The sequence below is a fragment of the Lampetra planeri genome, chromosome 51 (assembly GCF_965212315.1).
Source record: "Lampetra planeri chromosome 51, kcLamPlan1.2.h2, whole genome shotgun sequence".
In the NCBI taxonomy this organism is placed as follows: domain Eukaryota; kingdom Metazoa; phylum Chordata; class Hyperoartia; order Petromyzontiformes; family Petromyzontidae; genus Lampetra; species Lampetra planeri.
Genome location: NC_136157.1, coordinates 8126785 through 8148674, shown reverse-complemented (window position 1 = coordinate 8148674; position 21890 = coordinate 8126785). Strand labels below are relative to the sequence as shown.

The window sequence follows — 21890 nt, the reverse complement described above, 5'->3', positions numbered from 1 at the left end:
CCATATCCTCACGTGCAGTTTAATGTTCTGTGTAAAGATGCAACACACATATACAACAATACGCATCAATTCAACGAGCACACGATGAACGAGTGATGTAAAATACATTTAAAAGTGTTTAATGTAGAACGCCTGGGAAATGTTCTTATACAGCATAAAATGTAACAACCGCATAAATACCCAACATTCTGCAATAGGCAGGCAATGTAACAAGCCCCTGTGATATGTTCATTCGACTTAAGGTTTGCCTATTAAAACATTCAACTTAAGTCTCAACAGTGCTTAAACAAAGGAAGTCTACGCCGATTTTGTATAATCCGTGACATGTGTTTTAAATGTCTATTCAAGTCATATGCATTAAGATTACATTCTGAACGTTTTTATTGAATGACAGTACCACGAGAATGGCAGCGGCATCATCTTTCTCCACAGGGAATGGAGAAGTGCGAGCGATGTCCTGTGGAGGATTTAACATCTCACCTAACCGCCATTGTGACCATTTAGCCACCACGAACACAGCCTATGGACCTATTTTAATAATTTACCGCCCAGAAGTAACTGAACTTATTAGACATACAGTGCTAGCTCACGAAGATTAAATGCGCAAATGTGTCATTTAAATAGCAGACGCTGCTGAAGCGGAACGAACACAAGACGCTTGCAACGAGTCCCAATTTCAAGTTGTTTGCGTGAAGGCGTATTTGTGCGCAGTTTGAAATTCTACGAACGTCGCGGGTCCCCGGCGTTGGCGAACCGCCCTCTCTGCCTACGACCGCCCCGGGAGCGCCACGGCGCACGCGGCCGGACGAGACGCGGGCGGACGCTCCGGGGAGCCCCTCGCGTCGCACGGAGCGGCGAGGCCCAGGGTCGAGAGGGAGCGGTGCTGGCGCCGTGCGGTCGCGAGCAGCTGCCGGGCGCGAGCCAGCTCCTGGTAGAGCCAGCTCAGAGGCGGAGCGAGCCACTCGGCGTGCGAGTACAGGCCGCTCCAGAGCACGCGCAGCAGCAGCGTGCCCTGGGGGCAGCAAGCGCTCAGCAGCTGCAGCGCGAACGCCTCGAGTCGCTGTAGCAGAGCCACGGCTTCGTCCAGCGTGGCCCCCAGAGCGGCCACCATGAGGCCCGCGGCGTGCGACCAAGGATTGGGGCGCTGCGGGGCTGCCGTACAATTCCCTTTGGCGTCTGAATTTACGGATGGGCTGCCGAACTTCCGCGACCGTTCACTCGCCAAAGCGCTTAATTCTCCACCGCTCCTCTTCTCGCAAGGTGCTCCACTGGATTGCGCCGTCGTTCTCTGTCGACACGCTCTCTCGCCCAGTTCTTTGCCGCTTTTCTTACACGTCTCACTGCACTGCTCTTTTCTCTGCTTGCTGGTCTGCTCGCCATTGTGCCCAGCGGAACATTCACTGGCTGACGTGTCTGTTCCCAATTTTGTTTTCACCATAGATTCTTCCCTCCCTGGTTTTGTGGTTTGTGTGCTCGTCAGCTCGACGGTTTGTTTGTCGGGTGCAAGATGTGCGGACTCCTTGCTGACCGATTCAGAGAGCTTTTCGCTGTGCTGTTCAGTACATGGCTCTGTAGTTGTCTTTCCGTTTAGTTCAGTGACTATCTCAGTAAACTGTGCACTGCATTGTCCATTGGCTTGTTCCTTGGTGGGTGCTAGAACTGGCTTGCTGGCTTCAATGTTACTTTGTTCCCTGTATTGGATGATCGCTTGCTCTCTCACTTGTCTATAATGCTCTTTGGTTTCCCTGACGTTGTGTTTAAGGCTTAGTTTATCAATATGGTCTCTGGTCTGTTCATTAGATTGTGCGCTGGTGAGCTTACGGACTTGTCCACTGGATGGATTATAAACACGCACTTTGGTTAATTTGTCACGTTTCTCTCTGACCTCGTCCTTGCAATGCTCGCTGGAAACCTTACCGAATTGTTCCCTAGACGGTTGTTCTGAACGGCGTGCTGGTTTTGTACCACATTGCTCAATCCCTTGTTGGCATGTTTTGTTAATATTATTATTATTATTAAGTATGTGCTCGCTGGTTTGCCAGCTCGGTGTCTTGTCGGCTGGCTCATCACTTTGACCGGTTTTCTTGCCGCATTCCTCAATGCCATTTTCTTGAGACTCTGTTGCTTTACACTCTGATTTGCAGTAGTCTGTGGAATCAAATTAATGCATTTACAGGTTAGTTTACCTACATTGGTTTCCACCAGGTTCTCCAATTTCCTCCCACAGATAAAAAAAACCGTACACCGGAACTACCAATGGCCAAACATCCCAGTGGGCCGGACTGCTCTGTGAAAGATCAGAATGGATGGTTCGTCTCACGCCGATGGTGGCACAATCGGGACAACAGACACTGAGCAGGAGAAAGAGAAGAGAGAACACGTAACAGTGGATGAATGACGGCGCTCACTGGTTTTGTTGAGCGACTGCCGGCTGGGCCGCGCGACCTCCCCCGGTCGTACGATGGGAAGAGAGGGCCGGGCGCTCCCCCCTGGCTCCGGCTCCCCGAGGCCTGGGTCGCACGCCACGCGCTGGCCAACGGCGCACTGCGCTGCAGCGTCTGCGAGCTCCGTCTCCAGCCGGGAACACCGCTGTTCCGCACGTCCCAAAGTAGGGGACAAAGTAGGACACTCAGTGAGGCTCTGCTGGGTAAACGATGGACTACATTTTGCAATAGACTTTTGGGTTGGGCCGCGTAATGACCTGACCAAATCTGTGTCGCTAGAAAACTCTTCACTACCTCCCAACACAGCCAAACAAATAAATTGCCACGTGAACGAGCGTTACGACTTGCCAATTATTATGCGTATATATTTTCTCGGTTTGTTGCGAGTACTGTGCTTCAACTTACCGGTGAACCAATACAACAATAATAATAATCAGCGCGTTGTTAAACGATTGTACACGAGACTAATCATTGTCGAGGCTCCTTAATGCCACAAATTGGGTCAGATCATTACGTTGCCGAACCCAAAACATAAATTATGAATCGTGCCGTCGGATATGAAAACTTCCTGTAACTGTGACTACTGACGTGCGTGCCAGCACGAGCCCATTCTGGCGTGCACACAAGGGCGTTGCTGTGGTACATTCTAAAAGGTGTGTAGGAGGCTCTGCACCTGAGGCCCAGCCAACAAAAAACACAAGTGAGTATAGGTTTTCCACTTTTTCTGGCAACAAAACAGGTGTTGCAATGTTAAAACACCAAACTAAAACCTTTTATAAGGAATCATGTCTGCACTAACTACAATACTTGTGGTCAGAATGCAAACAAAAAACATACTTTGATAATATATGCATTGTCTTTGAAACTGATTGGTCTTTTGAGCCTCGTCTCAAACGGTGTTAGACCAGAGGACGCCAAAAGGCGTACAGCCCAAAGACAACACCACTGTCAGAGTAATGAGAGCTCGGGGTGAGCTGCTACATCATGGGACCTCCTTTGCCAGTACCGTTTTGAGGTCTAACACCGTTTTAAGACTAGGCTCAAAAGAAAGCTGTCTCTGGTGTGGACCAATCAGTTTCAAAGACAATCCATATAGTATCAGAGTATGTTTTTTGTTTGCATTCTGACCACAAGCATTGTGGTTAATGCAGACATGATGCCTTGTAAAAGGTTTCAGTTTGGTGTTTTAACATCTCAACACCTAAAAAACAAGTGTTGACCACAGTCCATCACCCCTTGGGGATCGATAAAGTGAGTACCACTTTGTGATAATTTTAAGAATGGCTTGCCGTTTGAAGAGACTGGTCCCTATCATTGGATTGCAGGGACCTTCATGAGCCCGCAAGTGTGGGAAGTTCCAATCCCTTGCTAGAGTCGACTGAACTCATCATATCTCCTGTGGCAGGCAGTCAAATCCACACCGCTTGGAAAGCAGCATTTCATACCAAGTAAAAAATAAATATGTTGACGTGGCTACTGGAAATTCAACAAAACGGATTTTAACAGCGCCGCTTGGGAGCATCGCGCCAGAGGGTCCCCACGCACTGCTCGAGGCAGCCGGGGCACAGGGACGTCTCTGGGGTCACAGGCGGGACGATTTAAAAAACATTTTTTTATTTAACCAGGTAAGGCCCACTGAGCTATACAGCTCTTTTTCAGAAGCGACCTGGCCACAAATGATAGCTCAATGAAGTGGCTTATCACGTGGAAATGTATAGCAGCCAAATACTCTAAACGCGTGATGTTGATTCTAAACAGGGAGGTAAAAACAGGAGGACTCAGAGAATCACCCACGCAACCATAGGGAGAAAGAGAGAGAGATGCAAACTCCAAATACACAGCAGGTGTCAGGGTCGGGATCGAACCCACGACCATCCTGTATACCAGACCGGGGCTCTGCGGGGCCTTAGTGCCGTGGGGGACGCGCCGGCCTCACCGCGTACGCCAGCTCCACCTCGCTGCGCAGCTGCCTGCGCTCGGCATGCAGCCGCCCCAACTCCGCCTGCCGAGCGCGCTCCTCCCGCTCGGAGCGCTCCAGCTCGCGCTCGCGCTCCGAGCGCAGCGTCGCCAGCGCCTCCGCCCGCTCCTGCTCCAGCCGCCTGCCCCGGGGAGACGCACGCGGGAGATGAGGAGCCTCTCCGACGGCAGCCCCGCCTCGCGCACCATGCGATCCACAACAGCCACCCCGTGTCTGCGTGCGGAACGCCGGCTCCCTCGCCCACTCGAGACACCAGCCACTGCGTTGACAACGCTGCGTCCTATTAACTTAAAACGTTGCTGTCCGTAGCCAACGCGGCGATCCGTATTTGTTGGATTCGGCCACGTGGTAGTTTTGTGTGAAAATTATTGTCGTTGGCCCTCCACCACCCGACACGATTTGCACGTTCGTCATTGTCATCATCATCACCACGATCCATGGGCAGATAGCCAGTAGGTGTCCACTGCACATTTCGTCATTTTGTTTCCACTCTCCTCTGTCTTGTGCCAACATGCTCAAGTAGTGCCACATATTTATGGCACCAATCTGTGATGTCGTCACGTTCAGCAAGATAATATTCATACGTGGCCAATGCGTTCATGAAATTCTGACCAAAAAAGTTCCTCACCCGTGCTTTAAAACTATAAAATATACATAATAATCGTATTGGCAAAGAAAACCCACATTTAAAGTTAAAAAAATATACTGTTATGAAGAAAAACTGATTTTAGCAACTGTTTCTTCACAAAGCATACTAATATAATGAAAACAAAATCTAAATCGAAAGTTTTCTTAAGGTATTGTAGGATGGTAACGAGTTGACCTATATCACAATCAGTTGCCTTACCAAAGTCAGTGATCAATTTAAAAATCGTGGAGTACAAACAAACCACATTGAGCATGGACCAACAAGGATGTGATAGTATAACACCTAGGATGGACATGAGCATTGATTTAAACCCAGCCCATAGCGTGCAGAGTGCCGATATTGAGCACCCAATGCCACTCATCCAGTGAGCTGAACTTCCCTCAATGGTGACTCATGTCTATATGTATGTTGAACTTATTTCGCACCGTACGTAGCCAACTGCGCTAATAGCAGGTGCGGTGAAGGACAACAAACTAAACGCAAAAAGCAGTTATAAAGAAATGATTTTGTCAATCTAGATGATGATTTAAAAGTGCATATCTCCAGTGGCTTCCTAATATCGGAAGGAAGAGCGTTCCAGACGGCCGCAGAAGTGCAACTGAAAGCGTGCAATGCTATAACCCAGCCAAAAGCTGCTACTCTGAGAATGTCCGGAGGTTGCGTGATGGTTTATGCTCCTTGACGAGATCAGGAAATTATTGTGGTTCACTTGTGGCAAGCACTTTGTGTGTAATGAGTGCGACCTGATAACAACGTATTCAAATTTCGATTAAAAGCTTTCGTGACTGCAGGGATTCATCTTCTCGGTTCTTTCGGTAAAGTCACGTAGAAGGGAAGTAATAAAATAATAAAAATAAAACATAATCAAATAATTCTCAGGTGATGACGGCTGCTTGCGTTGTGGCCGAAACGTCGTGAGAATGATTTTATTATGTTTTATTTTTATTATTTTATTACTTCCCTTCTACGTGACTTTACCGAAAGAACCAAGAAGATGAACAACGTATTCGTTCGGCAACCGGAAGCCAACACAGCTTGGCGAGCACTGGACGAACACGGTCGGATCTCGCCAGACAATTGTGGCATACCAAGTGGTGAGCAGGCTACGTCCCACTTAGCGACTTTAATGCAGTTCTCCCGGCTGTGAGCGCGGGGGGGAGGGCGGGCGTGCTGGCATGCTGACCTGAGATCTGCGTGGTGGTGCGCGTTTGCGCTGGCCACCTGCTCATCAGCGTCGCGTGCCAGCTGCTCCGCGTGGAGCCGCGCGCTGCGCAGGCATGCCCTGAGCGAGTCGCGTTCAGCGCCCAGCTCCCCCAGCCACGACCTGCGCGAGACCCACACCAGCACCCGCCGCCACTTTGTGTGAATGCCTCCCGTGCCCTTTTCCACTGGCACATCCGTGCCGAGCCAGTACGGGGCCTGCACGGCACGAGTGGGTTTTCCCACTGACATTATATCCAGCCGATCTGACCAAATCTGTCTCGTAACAAACCCTTCACCACCCGACCCAGCCTAACAAACGTAATTGTCACGAGCATAAGCATTTAACGAGCCAATTATTTCAATGTTTCAGCTCACTGGTGAGTCGCAGAACAATCTTCACAAACAATTTATACAATTAATTTAATTATCAATCATTGTATCTAATTATCAATTAGATACAATGATGTTCACAGGACAAGATCTAGAATGACAGAGCAACTGAATTTCTGGATTTCATAGACATTGTCCTGATGTCGTCATACCTAAATGCTAAATCTGGTTTTGAGGATTGTTCTTAAACTCACCGGTGAGCTGAATGAATAAAATAATTGACGTGTCAAACGCTTGCACGGGTGACAATTAGTTTGGCTGGGTCGGGTGGTGAAAGGTTTCAAATGAAACAGATTTGGCCAGACTTAGATTTTGACAGCGACCGACCTGAGCTGAGCCACCTCGTGCTTGCAGGCCACGAGCAGCGCCTGGGCCGCATAGCCCCCCGCGCACGGCAGCTGCTCGTCCACAAGCCGGCACAGCTCGTCCAGGGACACGGTGGCGCGGCAGTCCAGCCCCAGCGCCTGCACGCAACCACACGCGCACACGCACATCAGAGCCAGCAGGCAGACAGGCAGGGAAGGGGCATGCTCTCGGTGCATTGCGTTCAACAGTTGCTATGTGAAATCAGAATGTATTCATTTTTTTGCAGGTACATTATCAGCACTGAGATCTTTGGCCAATAACAGTTGAAATAAATGTTTTTCTTCAGCTATGGGAGGAATCTGGAGAATATGGATGGAAAGTCATGCTGAGCAGAAGGAGAAAGTACACTTTTGAGATCCTCACTGTGAGGAATCAAGTTAGCTCGCTTCACCTTCGCCAACCTGCGCTGCCCAGTGTGGTGAAGTATAGTCAAGCAACTCCCACGACTGCCATGGCCTTCATGTAGCAGTGGATTGGCAAAATGCTGTAAGTTGTTATTATTATAAGGGAGCAATGATGTAGTGGTTAGCACACTGCCCTATGAACCCTAAAAAACTGGTTAACATTAGAGGTGAGCGATATCTGAACGGGCCATCCCCTTCCCAAAGTCCCAGTGATCAACAGGCTGCAGGGTGGTGAAACAACCCCCGTGACCAACACAGCGTGGGGAGGCTTACGTCCAACAGTGGATTAACAAACGGCTGCAAATTATTACGACTTATAATATCCCCAAATTAACTAGGACGGGACGCTCAGTGTAACTGTGCAAGTGAACTGTGTGAATAGTGCTCAACTGCATTGAATCTGGGTGCATCACCAGTAGCACACATTACATTACTGGTGTGAAGCACGAACATGCGTAGATTTATTTTGCATTTAATTGTGATGTCAGCATACACAGCCAGGCTTGCCATGCTGCTTAAGCATCTGCATTTAAACTTGTAATTGTAATGAGTCCAAGCACAAGCGGATTACAAGGGCTGCTCACTTAGCAGCCGTCGGGATTAGAGGGAGGCCACTACCCTTCTTCTCTGTGCACAGCGCCGTTAACGAGCGGGAAACTCACTCGGGAGTTCTCCGGGTTCGGGAAGCACATCGGATGTTACAGTCGTATTTGTTGCAGAATTAAGCTGGGCGGTGATGATGATGATGATTATTTTGCAAGGCCAATGAAGAGCAACTAGCTATTAGAGAATTCAGTTTTAAGCGATTTAGCCATTTAATTACTTTGTCTGGGAGTTGATGAACTGCAGATAATCTACGTTCATATTGGGAGCAATGCGAACGTGTGTGCTCCATGGGTTGGTGTTTGTAGCCATAGTCACAAACAGGAGACTTTTATTTTTAAGCTGGGCAGTAAAATAGTGTAGGGGTCAACATGCCTATGGCTATACTCTTTGGTTCTTTCGGTAAAGTCACGTAGGTATAAAATAAAATAAATCACGACCTTTTAAAACAGTCTGCATCAGCAGCAGGCCATGATTTCCCACCTGATGACGGACGCTTGTATTGAGCCCGAAACGTCGTGATTTATTTTATTTTCTACCTACGTGACTTTACCGAAAGAACCAAAGTGTAAGCAGGAGCACGTTAAGTTACAACTCACTTTGTTTCATCAAATCCATACGTATTTATTAACATTGTAAAGTAATGATTAATGATTGAGAACAGAAGGGGTGCAGGCTCCAGTAAAAGTGAAGAGCAGTCACGAGAGCTTCAAATCAAGAATGCCTATTACTGAGTCTGCTTTTTCAGAGGCAGCAGATTCATTGTCTAATTTCAATTACTGTGTTGTTAATAATTATTTGGACTGACCATAGTCATCTGTGAGCAGGTGTTGCTTTAACATTTTAATTTGGAAGGTCAACATGTATCTTTCCTGGAGGTTTCATACCTGATCCACATCTTCCAACTGAAACAATTTCGACAAAATCTAAAATTTGAGGTGGCAATCTCCCCGGATTTCGGTTGAGTGAATGTGGAATGACCCAAATAATGCAAACAACTATTCCCAGAGAAACCACCTTGGTCTGGTCTTCTTTGCAAGTGCCTCAATCTCGTTTGGTTAATTGTCTAGGGTGCAATCAGCTCTATCGAACTATGCATACCAATTCGCCCGTGTGTACGTGGACGCTTGCCTGCAGGATGGCGCCGGCGTCCGTAATGCCTTCGCGGTGCCAGAACTCGAGCACGCGCTCGCACGACACGCTGCCGCTGCCGTCGTCGAGTGCCGAGAAGAGCCAGGGTCCCGCGTGCGCGTCCATCGCTGCCACCGCCGCCACCGCCGCCTCCGCGACTGCGCCCCCGCGGGGCTGCGAACGCGACACCCACGCGCAAGCAGCACCAGCGTTCGCACAGCTGGTCTTTGCTGCTACTTACAGAAACAATCAGAATCAGAAAATGTATTCATACTGGAGGAATCCGATGAGCTTATAAAGCTTTTTTTCCACAGATGCTCAGTAGAGGCACGGGGTCAGAACGTTACAACAGAGTTAACGTTACAACATAAAAAGGAACAAAGTGCACGGGATGTACACACAGGCACTCACAGTGGTCCAACCGCAAGTTCCCGCAAGCGTGTGCACTGCAGCAGTTCACGTAGCTGCAGGCGGTGCAGAGCTGTGTCTCGGCTGGTTCCCACTAAACTTGTCCAACCAGCATTGTGCACAGGAGACCGTGCGCACGCTGCTCAGTGATTTGTGGTGGCTGAGAGCGGTAAATCCGACACAGAGCAGCCTTTCTTAAAGACCACGTGCATGAGGATTTGTAAAACTACGATCATTATAAAAGGATAATTGTGCATTTGCAAACTCAGACCCTTTCCAACTGGTCAAGATAGACATTTATAGGCTTCTGAAACAGATTTTAAGCGTTCACTACACAGTGCTCTGCTTCCAATAATGCCACAAGGAATTCGAGTTGTTTTCTTTGTGGCCGTTTGTTTTGGATTCACAACAAACGATCAACAGGCCCAAACGTATTTCAAATTTCTTTATATACGTAAATGTTTGTAAAATCACAAAGATGTGAGTCCAGCTGTAGGAGGCTGTAAAACTAAAATGCCTCTGCTTGGCTGTCTGATCATATGTTTCCAATTCACTTCTTCATCCCAACAAGAAGTTCCAATCATTTGAAGAACTGCTCGGAAAAAAGATGTACATCACCATCATCAGCAATGGTCAATGATCCACTGCTGGATGTACGCCTCCTAAATGTTCTGGTCAATTAAAAATATATATATATATAAACTTAAATTTCATTGATCTTATTCGCGAAAAAACCCCATCAAAATGCATACATCCTCATACCTGTCAACACCCGATCAGTGCCCTACCTTATTACAGACCAATTCAGACCTTATTGGTCACTCCGTGCCCTTATAAATCTCAACGTTCATTCCACAAAGTCCCATCACAAGAGAGAAATAGAAACAAATAGACAAAAAAATGTTGCCCGTATTGAAACGCCTGAATGTTGCATGGACCTGAAAACTCAATTTCCCTGTACAAGAATACAGGTAAACCGTATGGGTTGACAGCTTTGCATCCGTGATGTTGACATTGCCTGTCAAGTGCAGCAGATTATCTCAGACCAGTCACCACTGCCATATGTAGAGACACTGAACTAGATTAGTTCAGACACTTGCAACCACTCACTAGACGGTGTATATATTTACACCACTGTACAGTGTGGTCCAGATGTCTTGTTAACCCCCCCCCCCCATTTAATTCTCTAAAACTTAATATTATTTTTACGTAACGTTTATTAAAACCATTAAATTGGGGGTCACAAGACATCTGGATGACACTGTATATCACTCCTCCACCACAGGGGCAAAATACGACCCGTGAATGAAACCGTGATCGTCAAGCGTGGAGGTGGCGAGTCGTTACACATCTCTAGCGGTCCCAGTGCCTGTGCCCCTCGCTGTGCCTCTAGTGATCTATTACATTACGGTACTTTGGAGTGTAATATCCATTGGATATGTCTGCAGATGTGCATTTTTTTATTCGGAACTGATGAATTGCTGCCACTTTGCCAGGACCCGTGCAAATGTGATATGACACGTCAAGGTTCATCCTGATTAGAGTACCGTACAGTTAAGCTCCTGGTGGTTCCTATGATCTGTGCTAATCCATGAAAATACCTCGTAATGCCTGCATGACTCCCCTTACTGTCCACCTATTAAAACCGATCATTATAGGAAGACTCCATTACGGACAAAATATGTCTCAGCAAGTTGAATGCAAAATCGAAAACACTAGTGGATAATAGGGTTGCAGATAGGATGTTCACTGTGTCATAAAGTTTCCCTCCCATGGTTATAGCTATGGGTCTAATTCAGTGAGCCGTTCAATCAACCTGGGCCCCTGTGTGTCATCAGTGTGCCCACCCCCCCCCCCGTGTCTCCCAGTGTGTCCCAGTGCCTCGCGGTGTATCTCTGTCATGTCACCCTGTCTCACTTTGTGTGTCTCCACGTCTCCCCGTGTCACCCTGTCCCACTTCACCCTCTGTGTCTCGTAGTGTGTCTCCATGTCTCCCCATGTCACCCTGTCTCACTCCACCCTCTGTGTCTCGTCACTACGAGCGCTGCACTGCAGCCTCTCCGTGTCTCCCCGTGTCACCCTGTCCCTGTGTGTGTGTGCCCTGTGTCTCTACCCCCCCCCCCCTTGTGCGTCTCCCCGTGTCGCCGTCACCTGCTCAGGAGTCTCTTGACGCCCTTGACCCGATGTTCTCGTGCGGACTGTGGGGGGCAGGCAGGATGGGAGCCTGTTGCTCCTCAGTGCTCCCTGCTGATCACGACCTCGCTCACAGCGCTGCACTGCAGCCTCTCTGACACACACACAGGCGCCGTGCGTGATTCGTGTGCCAGCGAAGACTCCAATCCAGCAAGTGGGTTCGCAAAACGGATACACACGGAGGTCTGACTCTGAACGCCTGCACATCACAATGCACACAATGCAAACTCTCACTGCAACGGGTTGCGAGCACGGCAGTTGGGCTACAATGCGCATTGGAATTTAATGTTGTATGGGAATGCGCTTGTGATGTGTACGGTAATGTGATTACGGTAATGCGACTATGGAATTTGCATTTGTGCGTGGCAATGTAACTATGGTAACGCGCGCATGTGCTCTCTGCACGCTAATCTTAACGATGGGTAATGTGGCAATGGTAACGCGAATATAGTAACGTTATGGGAAAAGGCATGTGCCGTGAGTGGTAATTAAAGTAAATTAATTGCAAGTCGTGAATTGCACTGCTTGTAACTCGCGCCGAATGAGTGAATGGGGCCTCCTACCACATGAATCGCGGCCCGGGCGGCTGGATGCGGCAAAAGACGCCACGGCCGAGGCGCGTTTGTAGTTTGAATGTCGAAATTTAAATGTAGAAACTTAAACGAAGTCGACATTCCCACAAGTCATCCCACATTCACATGGCGAGGCACCTTGGTATCCGGATGATGGCTTCCTAAGCACAGTTTGTAGATGCCTTACTTACTTAATGTATGCCCAGACTTTCACGACCCAATATTGTGGCTTTTTGCTTCAGATCATCGCCTACCGCCGATTACAGCAGTTGGCTACGTACGGTGAGAACAAGTTCAACATGTTAACGACGATATAACCCCTCCACCACCCAACACAACCGATAGGACGCTGTCTTTCCGACAGCTCTGTTTCTTCACCTGAGGAAGGCTGCTTGCGTTGTGGCCGAAACGTCGTGAGAATTTTATTTTATTATGTTTTATTTTTATTATGTTATTTCCTTTCTACGTGACTTTACCGAAAGAACCAAGATTATACCATCGATATATTTTTGACCATTATTTTTTAAACGTTTATTTTTTTTTATCTGGGCGAGTGTACGAACAGCCCCAACACGGTGCATCACCAGGTGCTATCGACTGTGCTGCGGCGCCCTCAAAGTGGCAGCAACATCCCTCCCATCATCATCATCATCAAGGGGTCGATAAACTGAGGAGATCCATAAGCAAGACGACGCGAACGCGCAGCCGAGGAGGTTACCTGAGTTTGGCGCCATCTGTACTTCTTGTGGAACCCTAAGGACCCGGCGAGGTAAACACACGTGATTAGAAATCGATGAATATTCATGAGGTGAAATATTAATGAGGGAGAATATTCATGAGGGGAAATATTGGGCAAATATTCATGAGGTGAAATATTCATGAGGGGAAATATTCATGAGGTGAAATATTCATGAGGGGAAATATTCATGAGGTTAAATATTCATGAGGGGAAATATTCATGAGGTGAAATATTCATTAGGGGAAATATTCATGAGGTTAAATATTCATGAGGGGAAATATTCATGAGGTGAAATATTCATTAGGGGAAATATTCATGAGGTGAAATATTCATGAGGGGAAATATTCATGAGGTTAAATATTCATGAGGGGAAATATTCATGAGGTGAAATATTCATGAGGGGAAATATTCATGAGGTGAAATATTCATGAGGGGAAATATTCATGAGGTGAAATATTCATGAGGGGAAATATTCATGAGGTGAACATTCATTACGTGAAATATGCATGAGGTGTAATATTCATGATGTTTATGCGTATTCATTATTTCGGGATGTACGCCTCCGCGATCAGTTGCATGCAATATGGTTGCAATTCGAAGCAATTTAATCGCTTAGATGTGGACGTCCTCGGAAACGAGTTGCGCGCGGTAGAGACGGACTCCACTCGCAAGCAGTGATTTGCTCAGTGGCGACTTGTAGCGCAGCTTTGTTACGTCGCAATGTGTCTGCATCTACAGGAGATTATAAAACGTTTAAAGTCATTCCCCGTGTTGAGTGTACACGCCGTACAACGTATTTGGAATCGACAGGAGTAAAGTTGGACTTACGAACAAATCAACTTACGAACAAATCAACTTACGAACAGACCTCTGGAACCTAACTCGTTCGTAAGCAGAGCAGTTTATTACAGTATTTGTAAACACTGTAGTAATTTTAGCGCCGGTTTTATGAATTCCCTCGTGGCGTTTTTTTCCTCTCCACTTTTTTTAGTTCAACCCTCTCTGATGGATGTGGCCCGTTTCCAAAAGGGCATTGTCCGTTTTCTCTCGAGAACAAATGAATGAAACGCCTATTGTGCGCGCCACGCCTATTGTGCGCGCCACGCCTATTGTGCGCGCCACGCCTATTGTGCGCGCCACGCCTATTGTGCGCGCCACGCCTATTGTGCGCGCCACGCCTATTGTGCGCGCCACGCCTATTGTGCGCGCCACGCCTATTGTGCGCGCCACGCCTATTGTGCGCGCCACGCCTATTGTGCGCGCCACGCCTATTGTGCGCGCCACGCCTATTGTGCGCGCCACGCCTATTGTGCGCGCCACGCCTATTGTGCGCGCCACGCCTATTGTGCGCGCCACGCCTATTGTGCGCGCCACGCCTATTGTGCGCGCCACGCCTATTGTGCGCGCCACGCCTATTGTGCGCGCCACGCCTATTGTGCGCGCCACGCCTATTGTGCGCGCCACGCCTATTGTGCGCGCCACGCCTATTGTGCGCGCCACGCCTATTGTGCGCACCACGCCTATTGTGCGCACCACGCCTATTGTTATTATTGTTGTTGACCGGACAACTTGGTGCTGCAGCCTTGTTGAACCGTGGCCACGGGCAAGGGGCGTCTCGAGGTGAAGTCGTCTCGTGGTGGTGGCAGTTGGTGGTGGCAGTTGGTGGTTGTTTGGTGGTTGGTTGGTGGTGGTAGTTGGTGGTGGTTGTTTGGTGGTTGGTTGGTGGTGGTAGTTGGTGGTTGTTTAGTGGTGGTTGTTTGGTGGTGGTAGTTGGTGGTTGTTTGGTGGTTGGTTGGTGGTTGGTTGGTGGTGGTAGTTGGTGGTTGTTTGGTGGTTGGTTGGTGGTTGTTTGGTGGTGGTAGTTGGTGGTGGTAGTTGGTGGTTGTTTGGTGGTTGGTTGGTGGTTGGTTGGTTGTGGTTGGTTGGTGGTGGTAGTTGGTGGTGGTTGTTGTTGGTGGTTAGTGGTGGTTAGTGTTAGTGTTGGGTGGGAGGAGGCTCGTGACGGACGCTGCTACTGATGGGCAGTTGGAGGCCTTCCAGCAACAACGGAGGGCAGAAGCGCGACGCTCACAACAACGAGCGGAGCGCCGGGCGTATAAAACACAGCAAGTTGGCACAGTGAGGAGCACAGCTGGTGTGCATCTACCAGCGGCCATCTCAGTCAGCCAACCCACGGTACCTGCTGGGTCTGTCCCGAGGCCTCTTTTCAGCAGCGACTCAAAGTGCACCTAGCCTGGCACAGGCCCCGTGGCGACGTCCCCGTCACACTTGGCGGGTATTGGCAGCGGTGCGTGTGGCTGCTGTGACTGTGGCTGCCGCCGCACCGTGGCCGCGTCTTGGCTCGCATCTCGACGCTCGCACGGCCCCTGGCCGCGTGGTCCGGGGCCGCTCGCGACGCGAGGGGGACTCCAGGGGCCGCACGGTGCAAGCGCTGCGGGCTCGCGATCTCGCGATCCCATGATCTCGCGATCTTCTCCAGATCTTGGCATCCCACGATCTCCCATCTCTTGCTCTCACGATCTCATTATCTCCTCCTGATCTCACGATCTCATGATCTCGCTATCTTCTCCAGATCTTGGCATTCCACGATCTCACATTCTTCCATCATGTCTTGCTTTCACGATCGCATTATCTCCTCCTGATCTCACGCTCTCATGATCTCCTGATCTCACGATTTCATCTTATCCTGATCGCATTATCTCCTCCTGATCTCACGATCTCATGATCCCATGATCCCATGATCTCCTCTTGATCTCACGATTTCATCTCCTCCTGATCTCACGCTCTCATTATCTCCTGATCCCGGTGTGGTGGAGAGGACCCTGCCTGGGCCATGGTGTCGCGTGTGGATGCGGGGTTTAGACCCCCGCTGCGAGCGCCAACGCCGCTGCTGCTGATGGTGGTGGTGGTGCTGCCGCTCGCACTGGGCACGTGAGTTTACAGCAACAACTGCGGCAACTGTGTCGCACACGACTCCGGGTTAACAGTGCCGCTTCAACAGTGGCAGAGGGTTAAGCATTGCTACAGCAATGTCACTACTTGTGTGTCACTTCAACAGTGACACAGGGTTAAACATTGTTACAGCACTGTCACTACTGGTGTGTCGCTTCAACAGTGGCACAGGGTTAAGCATTGTTACAGCACTGTCACTACTGGTGTGTCGCTTCAACAGTGGCACAGGGTTAAGCATTGTTACAGCACTGTCACTACTGGTGTGTCGCTTCAACAGTGGCACAGGGTTAAGCATTGTTACAGCACTGTCGCTACTGGTGTGTCGCTTCAATAGTGGCACAGGGTTAAACATTGTTACAGCACTGTCACTACTGGTGTGTCGCTTCAACAGTGGCACAGGGTTAAGTGCTCCACATTGGCACAGCGAGAGCATGACAAAGAATACTGTCACTGTGCCACGTGTGCTGCCAGTTTGGGTTCATGTGCCCGATCTTCCACGTCACGGAAGGTGTGGCTTTGTCAGGGGTTTCCCGCTTTCGGAATGCGTACACACTCCACACAAGGACAATCATTGCCTCGAATAAATATGATTTGAAGCTTTCGTGACTGCAGGAATCCATACTCTTTGGTTCTTTCGGTAAAGTCACGTAGGTAGAAAAATAATAGATCACGACGTTTCGATCGAAGCACAAGTAATCGTCATCAGGTGGGACAACCACAGCAAGAAAAAACTGCTGCTGTTTTGTTACATTCTTCGTGTAAAAATGGTGCAGCCGCTGCTGCTGCTGTTGTTAGACGTGGGGTTTGTGTGTGCGTGTGGTTTCCACCCCCCCAGGTTCACGTACGTGTACTCGGTGAAGAGGGGGGAGTTGGAGGCCAGACTGGCGCAGCTGCAGCTGGGACTGCAGAGCCGCGTGGCCTCCCTGCACGCTGACCTCTCAGCTTTGTCGGAAAAGGCGAGCGTCTCTGAATGTGTGCTGCTGTCAATTACGCTCCGCGTCAACCATTAAACCAGGGGTGGGGAACATTTTTTCTGCCAAGGGCCATTTGGATATTCATAACATCATTCGCGGGCCGTACACAATTATCGACTTAAAAATTAGCTTGTTATATTTGGTCAAGCATTTAATTAACTCACCCCTAATGTGATGGCTGGAACTGCTTCTCTTTAGTGATGCGTGCGATGTTAGCTGGTATTGATGATGTTGCTACTCGCAACTGCTTTTCCAGGTTTGCTCTTAGATTTATTGAATTTCGAGTCCCGCCTGCGGTTGCCTTGGCAGGGCCACATCAAATGATTTTGTGGGCCTCATACGTCCTGCGGCCCGGACGTTCCCCACCCCTGTATTAAACGGTCACGACACAAACAAGCGTCGATTGTCATGTTGCTGCTGCTCTTAAGAGGGATTCTGCTGGTCATGGTCGTGAAATCTGCTGCACCCCTATCGACCCCATCCATAATTTATTGTAACTCGCTACCGTACGGTACATCTGGCGAAAACATTACCAAGCTGCCGGGTGTCCAAAATTCTTTGGCACGTGTCGTAACGGGTACCGCAAGATGCAACCGTGTCCGTCCAGTGCTCGCTAAGCTGCAATGGCTTCTGGTTGCCGAACGAATACAGTGATTTAAGGTTGCACCCGCTAAACGCAAAGTGCTTGCCACAAATGAACCGCAATACCTCGCTGATCTCGTAAAGGAGCATAAACCAGCACGCAAACTCCGATCATCCTCGCGGCGGCTTTTAGCCCGCCATCGAACAAAGACTGTCATCGCATCGCGCGCTTTCAGAAGTGCTTCTGTGGCCGTCTGGAACGCTCTTCCTTCTGGTATTTGGAAGCCACTTTCTTTGGAACTGCTTTGTTTTGTGTAGTTTGTTGTCCTTCCCCCTCACCTCCGATAGCACAGGTTGGCTACGTACAGTGCGAAAGAGGTTCAACATACATACAGCGCTACCCCTGCTGCCCATGCACTGCCCCCTTGCATAACCTCCACCACCACCTAAACTAGTCCCACCCCGTGTCCAGGGGAATGGGCGTGGCCTAATAACAATCGTTTTCCCTTAAACAATTGTTTTCAGGGTGCTATGCATGGCAAGGCGAAACATAGTCAACAACCAAGTAAAGAAGAAGGGAGAGAGACGGTTGAAAATAACTGAAGAAAGAAAGACATTTTAGGCAGAGTCGTTTTAGTCGAGATTTTAAAGATTAGTAAAGTGTCTTGGAAGTCCTGACCTCGAAGGGCAACGAGGGGTTTGGGCCTAAGGAGTCAAGGGGCGGGGCATACAAGGAGAGGGTGGGGTCTATACAGGAAGGGACGGCCTAGAGAGGTTGAACTTACCTGTTGATTTAAGTTAAATGCGTAAAATCAAATAATGTACGCGTGCGGTGGGCAGCAGTAGAGCCTCAGTGTCGTAGGTGCAGCTACAGGCCAACTTGTCTGGCTGAAATTTGCTTAGTGAGCAGAGTAACTGGAATAACCAATAGCAACATCGCTCACCCGCCCCCCTACTGCCAGGCTGGTATGCTGTGTGTTCACTCACTCACGTGCTGTTGTCTGTGGTTATATTTCCAGCTGAAGTTCTCTGAAGCTTTGCTTAAGGAAAAGCACCGGTCGCAGCAGCAACTGAAGGATTGGCGCGTACAGCAGGCGGAGTTGCAGATCCTTCTAAACGAAACCCTTCCACAGTTAAGACGAGAAATTCAGGCTTTGCGCGACGAAAGCAAATCGTTCCGGAGCGCAGTGACGGTGGCCGTGAACGAAGCGGATCACGAGGTGAGCTTGCTGAAGACCAAGCTGGAGGATTTGCGTGGAAGCATGCTGAGGAACACCAAGGCCATCATTGCGCAGAGTAAAGACGACGCGGTGAGCGAGGAGAAGTGGGCGCTCAGGAATCTGGACGCCTTGTCAGACCTGAACCTTGAAGTTGCACGACTCAACGAGTCTCATTGGCAGTTTAAAGCGAGCTTCGAGAGCTTGGAGAAGAAAATGACGGCCACGATTGACCGTTATCCGGAGATGGAGGCTCTTGTGAACGCCGTGGATAAGCTGGCGAAAGATTTCGAACGCAAAAAGAGGAAAACTGACGAGCTAGAGTCCTGGCTTGCTCAAACGGAAGCATTTATGGCTCAGATCAACGGCAACTTTGAGCAAATGCAAAACCTCACATTCTGACCACGAAGGGTTTTAACATGCAACACGAATAGCAATACAGATGAAAACTCGTATCTGATACATCAGAGGCAGGATCTCAGAGAAGTACATTTTGTGGATAAAATAGATTGACTTTGGGTGGAATAAATGGTGTATACGGGCTCTGATGAATGAATGGCACCATTCCCACATTGCATTTCACTGCATCAAAACACGATGTTCTTTTAAAAATACATAAACATACGCGGTAATTGTTTTTGTTGACAAAAAGTACTCTGTATTAACGCGTGACGCAGTCACCAGTCGCACACTCTCGACAGCTCGCGGCGCTGTGACGTCACTGCTGTTGCGTTATCACAGCAGCGGCTTCGTTACGACCACCACCATCAGGGCGGTGGATGATTGGGCAAACACGAGGGAGATTGTGTGGCTGTGGCCCTCCCGTGGCCTCGGCGCTGTTACTGCTCATATCAGGATTCGAGTTATTGATGTCCGTGTCGCCTCGATGACGGTCGTAGTTGTGTTTTACGGTCACACGGAGACGTGAAGCGTGCGGAAGGGGGAGCCGCCGTTTCCCACCCAGGCCGATGCGCAACTCCTCCACGCATGGCACATTGAAGACACAAATCCACGTTGGTGCGATAGTGACCATGCAATCCAAACTATCAACCATATAGAAAACCACTGTAGTCTGTCCTTCAACGGAGGAGGAATAGCACAACTTTTACAAGTCTCCCCTGAAGCCCTTTCACGTCGTGGCTTGCAAACCTCGAATAGAAAAGTGTTACTCTTTGGTTCTTTCGGTAAAGTCACGTAGTTAGAAATAAAATGAAATCACGACGTTTTTGCAAAAAAAAACGTCTTGCTGTGGTTTTCCCACCTGATGATGATTGCTTGTGTTGCAATCGAAACTTGATTTGTTTTTACTTTATTTCTACCTACGTGACTTTACCGAAAGAACCAAAGAGTATGGATTCCTGCAGTCACGAAAGCTTCAAATCATGATTAGAAAAGTGTTGTTGCAGGCACAGACATTCGCTTGGTCTTTATTTTGTTACGTGACACAAGTGATCCTGCCATTCATCATTGCCAGTTCTCTCGGACACGAGAATGTGTTATACCGTATTCGAACTTTATGAATTCAAATGGTGAATATTTGTTTCAATTTGACTTGGTGCCTTGTTTGTATGTTGAACTTCTTCCGCAATGTACGTAGCCAACCGTGCTGATTGATGGGATTAAGTGTCTTTTGCAGTGTTTGTCAAGTTTACGAATACAAATAAACGTTTGTGCTTTACTCAAACAGAGGAGTATAATCTCGGTGAGTCTCAGAAGGTGCCAGCTCATGGAATGAAACGAGTACATGCAGACAAAACGTACAGACTGTCATAATAAAATGCAATTTATCACGCACACAATGTCTCACAGACTCTTGAGGCGTGGATGCAAGCTCAGGGTAACTCGAAAGACAGGCGAGATATATGGAGGCCTTTAAATGTCGCTTAAAAAGTCGGTGTCGATTTCTGCGAATGTGCAGCAGCGGACGATTGGTCCATGTCCCAGACGGCAGGGGCTGCCGCGGAGAAACGCCGCTCGGCAGTGCCGGTACTGGGTCTTGGTCGAGAGGAGGCGGGGGTTGGGAGTCGCGCTGCTGTGCAGAGTTCTACCGTGAGCTGTGTTCCAGGGTGTGTGTGTGTATGTTGAACTTCTTTCGCACCGTCCATAGCCAACCGCGCTAATCGGAGGTGCGGGATAAGGACAACAAACTACACACGCGAAGCAGTTCTAAATAAATTATTTTTCAATCAAGATGATTTAAAAATGCTAAGCTCCAGCGGCTTCCTAATATCGAAACGAAGAGCGTTCCAGACGGCCGTAGAAGTGCATCTGAAAGCGCGCGATGCGGTGACCGTCTTTGTTCCATGGCCAGCCAAAAGCTGCCGCTGCGATGATGAACGGAGTTCGCGTGACGGGAGAGCGGCGGCAGAGATAGAGTGGAGGACCGTAAGTCGAGGTGCGGCGAACGAAATTCTCAAAACGCACGAAGATCCGTTACCTCTGATGTGCTGCCACCTGGCCCTGGCAGGCAACAGGGTTTGGGGCATTGCAGTTGTCCATCACAGCCAATTGTTTATTGGCTGTGTCGGGTGGTGACTGGTTGAATGACACATTTTCGCGATCTAACCCCCAAACACCTTTATTATGGATAATATTGGTCGCAAAAGCCACCGTGTTGAACTGACTGTGCCCTATATCTGTAACTTGACGGGCGAGACATCACAGAAGTGCGGTGCCAACAGAAAGCCATGAACTCCCAAAGATCGCATTTTGTGTTGCAACCCGGAGTGACCGAACGTGAGATGTTACTTAATGCTGCACGAACAACGTTGAACTGTGAAATAAAGTCGGTGCTAACGCAGACCCAGACTCGTCTCTGCTGTGGGTGAGCACGTGGCAGCCCCAACGCAGCCTGGTTCGCCCTGCGGATCTCTTTCCATGCGGCCACGTGAAGTTATGGCGAGCAACTCTAGTTTATTTAGTCTCGTCTCGAGCAGACACGTCAGGGAGACAAGGCTGAGCTACCAGAGACCTGGTCAGCATTGGGTTGTGTTGAATGCGTCACGGCACGTGAGGGTTGAGAGATTTTGTTTTCTACACCATGACGCTCTGTACGCTGTCTCGTGTTTCCCTGGAGAGGGAGTAG

At 49.0% G+C, this 21890-nt stretch overlaps 2 protein-coding genes across 5 annotated transcripts; one reads left to right on the top strand and one right to left on the bottom strand.

Moving 5' to 3' along the window:
- Positions 1 to 98: 98 nt before the first annotated feature.
- LOC144734406 (uncharacterized) lies at positions 99 to 13121 on the bottom strand. Of its 4 annotated transcripts, XM_078616577.1 has the most exons (8): positions 13060 to 13121; positions 11728 to 11863; positions 9169 to 9401; positions 6992 to 7128; positions 6255 to 6395; positions 4381 to 4543; positions 2409 to 2589; positions 99 to 2148 (listed from the first exon to the last, which is right to left on the bottom strand). In XM_078616577.1, exons 3-8 carry the CDS (start codon positions 9292 to 9294, stop codon positions 767 to 769), a joined length of 2130 nt encoding a protein of 709 aa, XP_078472703.1. In that variant the 5' UTR covers positions 9295 to 9401; positions 11728 to 11863; positions 13060 to 13121; the 3' UTR covers positions 99 to 766. The 4 variants fall into 4 exon arrangements, with proteins under 4 accessions (XP_078472703.1, XP_078472702.1, XP_078472701.1 ...); XM_078616576.1 differs by lacking the exon at positions 13060 to 13121 and having other exon boundaries at positions 11728 to 12338; XM_078616575.1 differs by lacking the exon at positions 13060 to 13121 and having other exon boundaries at positions 9169 to 9342; positions 11728 to 12338.
- Positions 13122 to 15006: 1885 nt separating this feature from the next.
- Positions 15007 to 20489, top strand: IKBIP (IKBKB interacting protein). Its single transcript, XM_078616634.1, has 3 exons — positions 15007 to 16011; positions 16868 to 16988; positions 18608 to 20489. The coding sequence occupies exons 1-3, from the start codon at positions 15914 to 15916 to the stop codon at positions 19205 to 19207; spliced, it is 819 nt and encodes a 272-aa protein (XP_078472760.1). The 5' UTR covers positions 15007 to 15913; the 3' UTR covers positions 19208 to 20489.
- The last annotated feature ends 1401 nt before the right edge of the window (positions 20490 to 21890 follow it).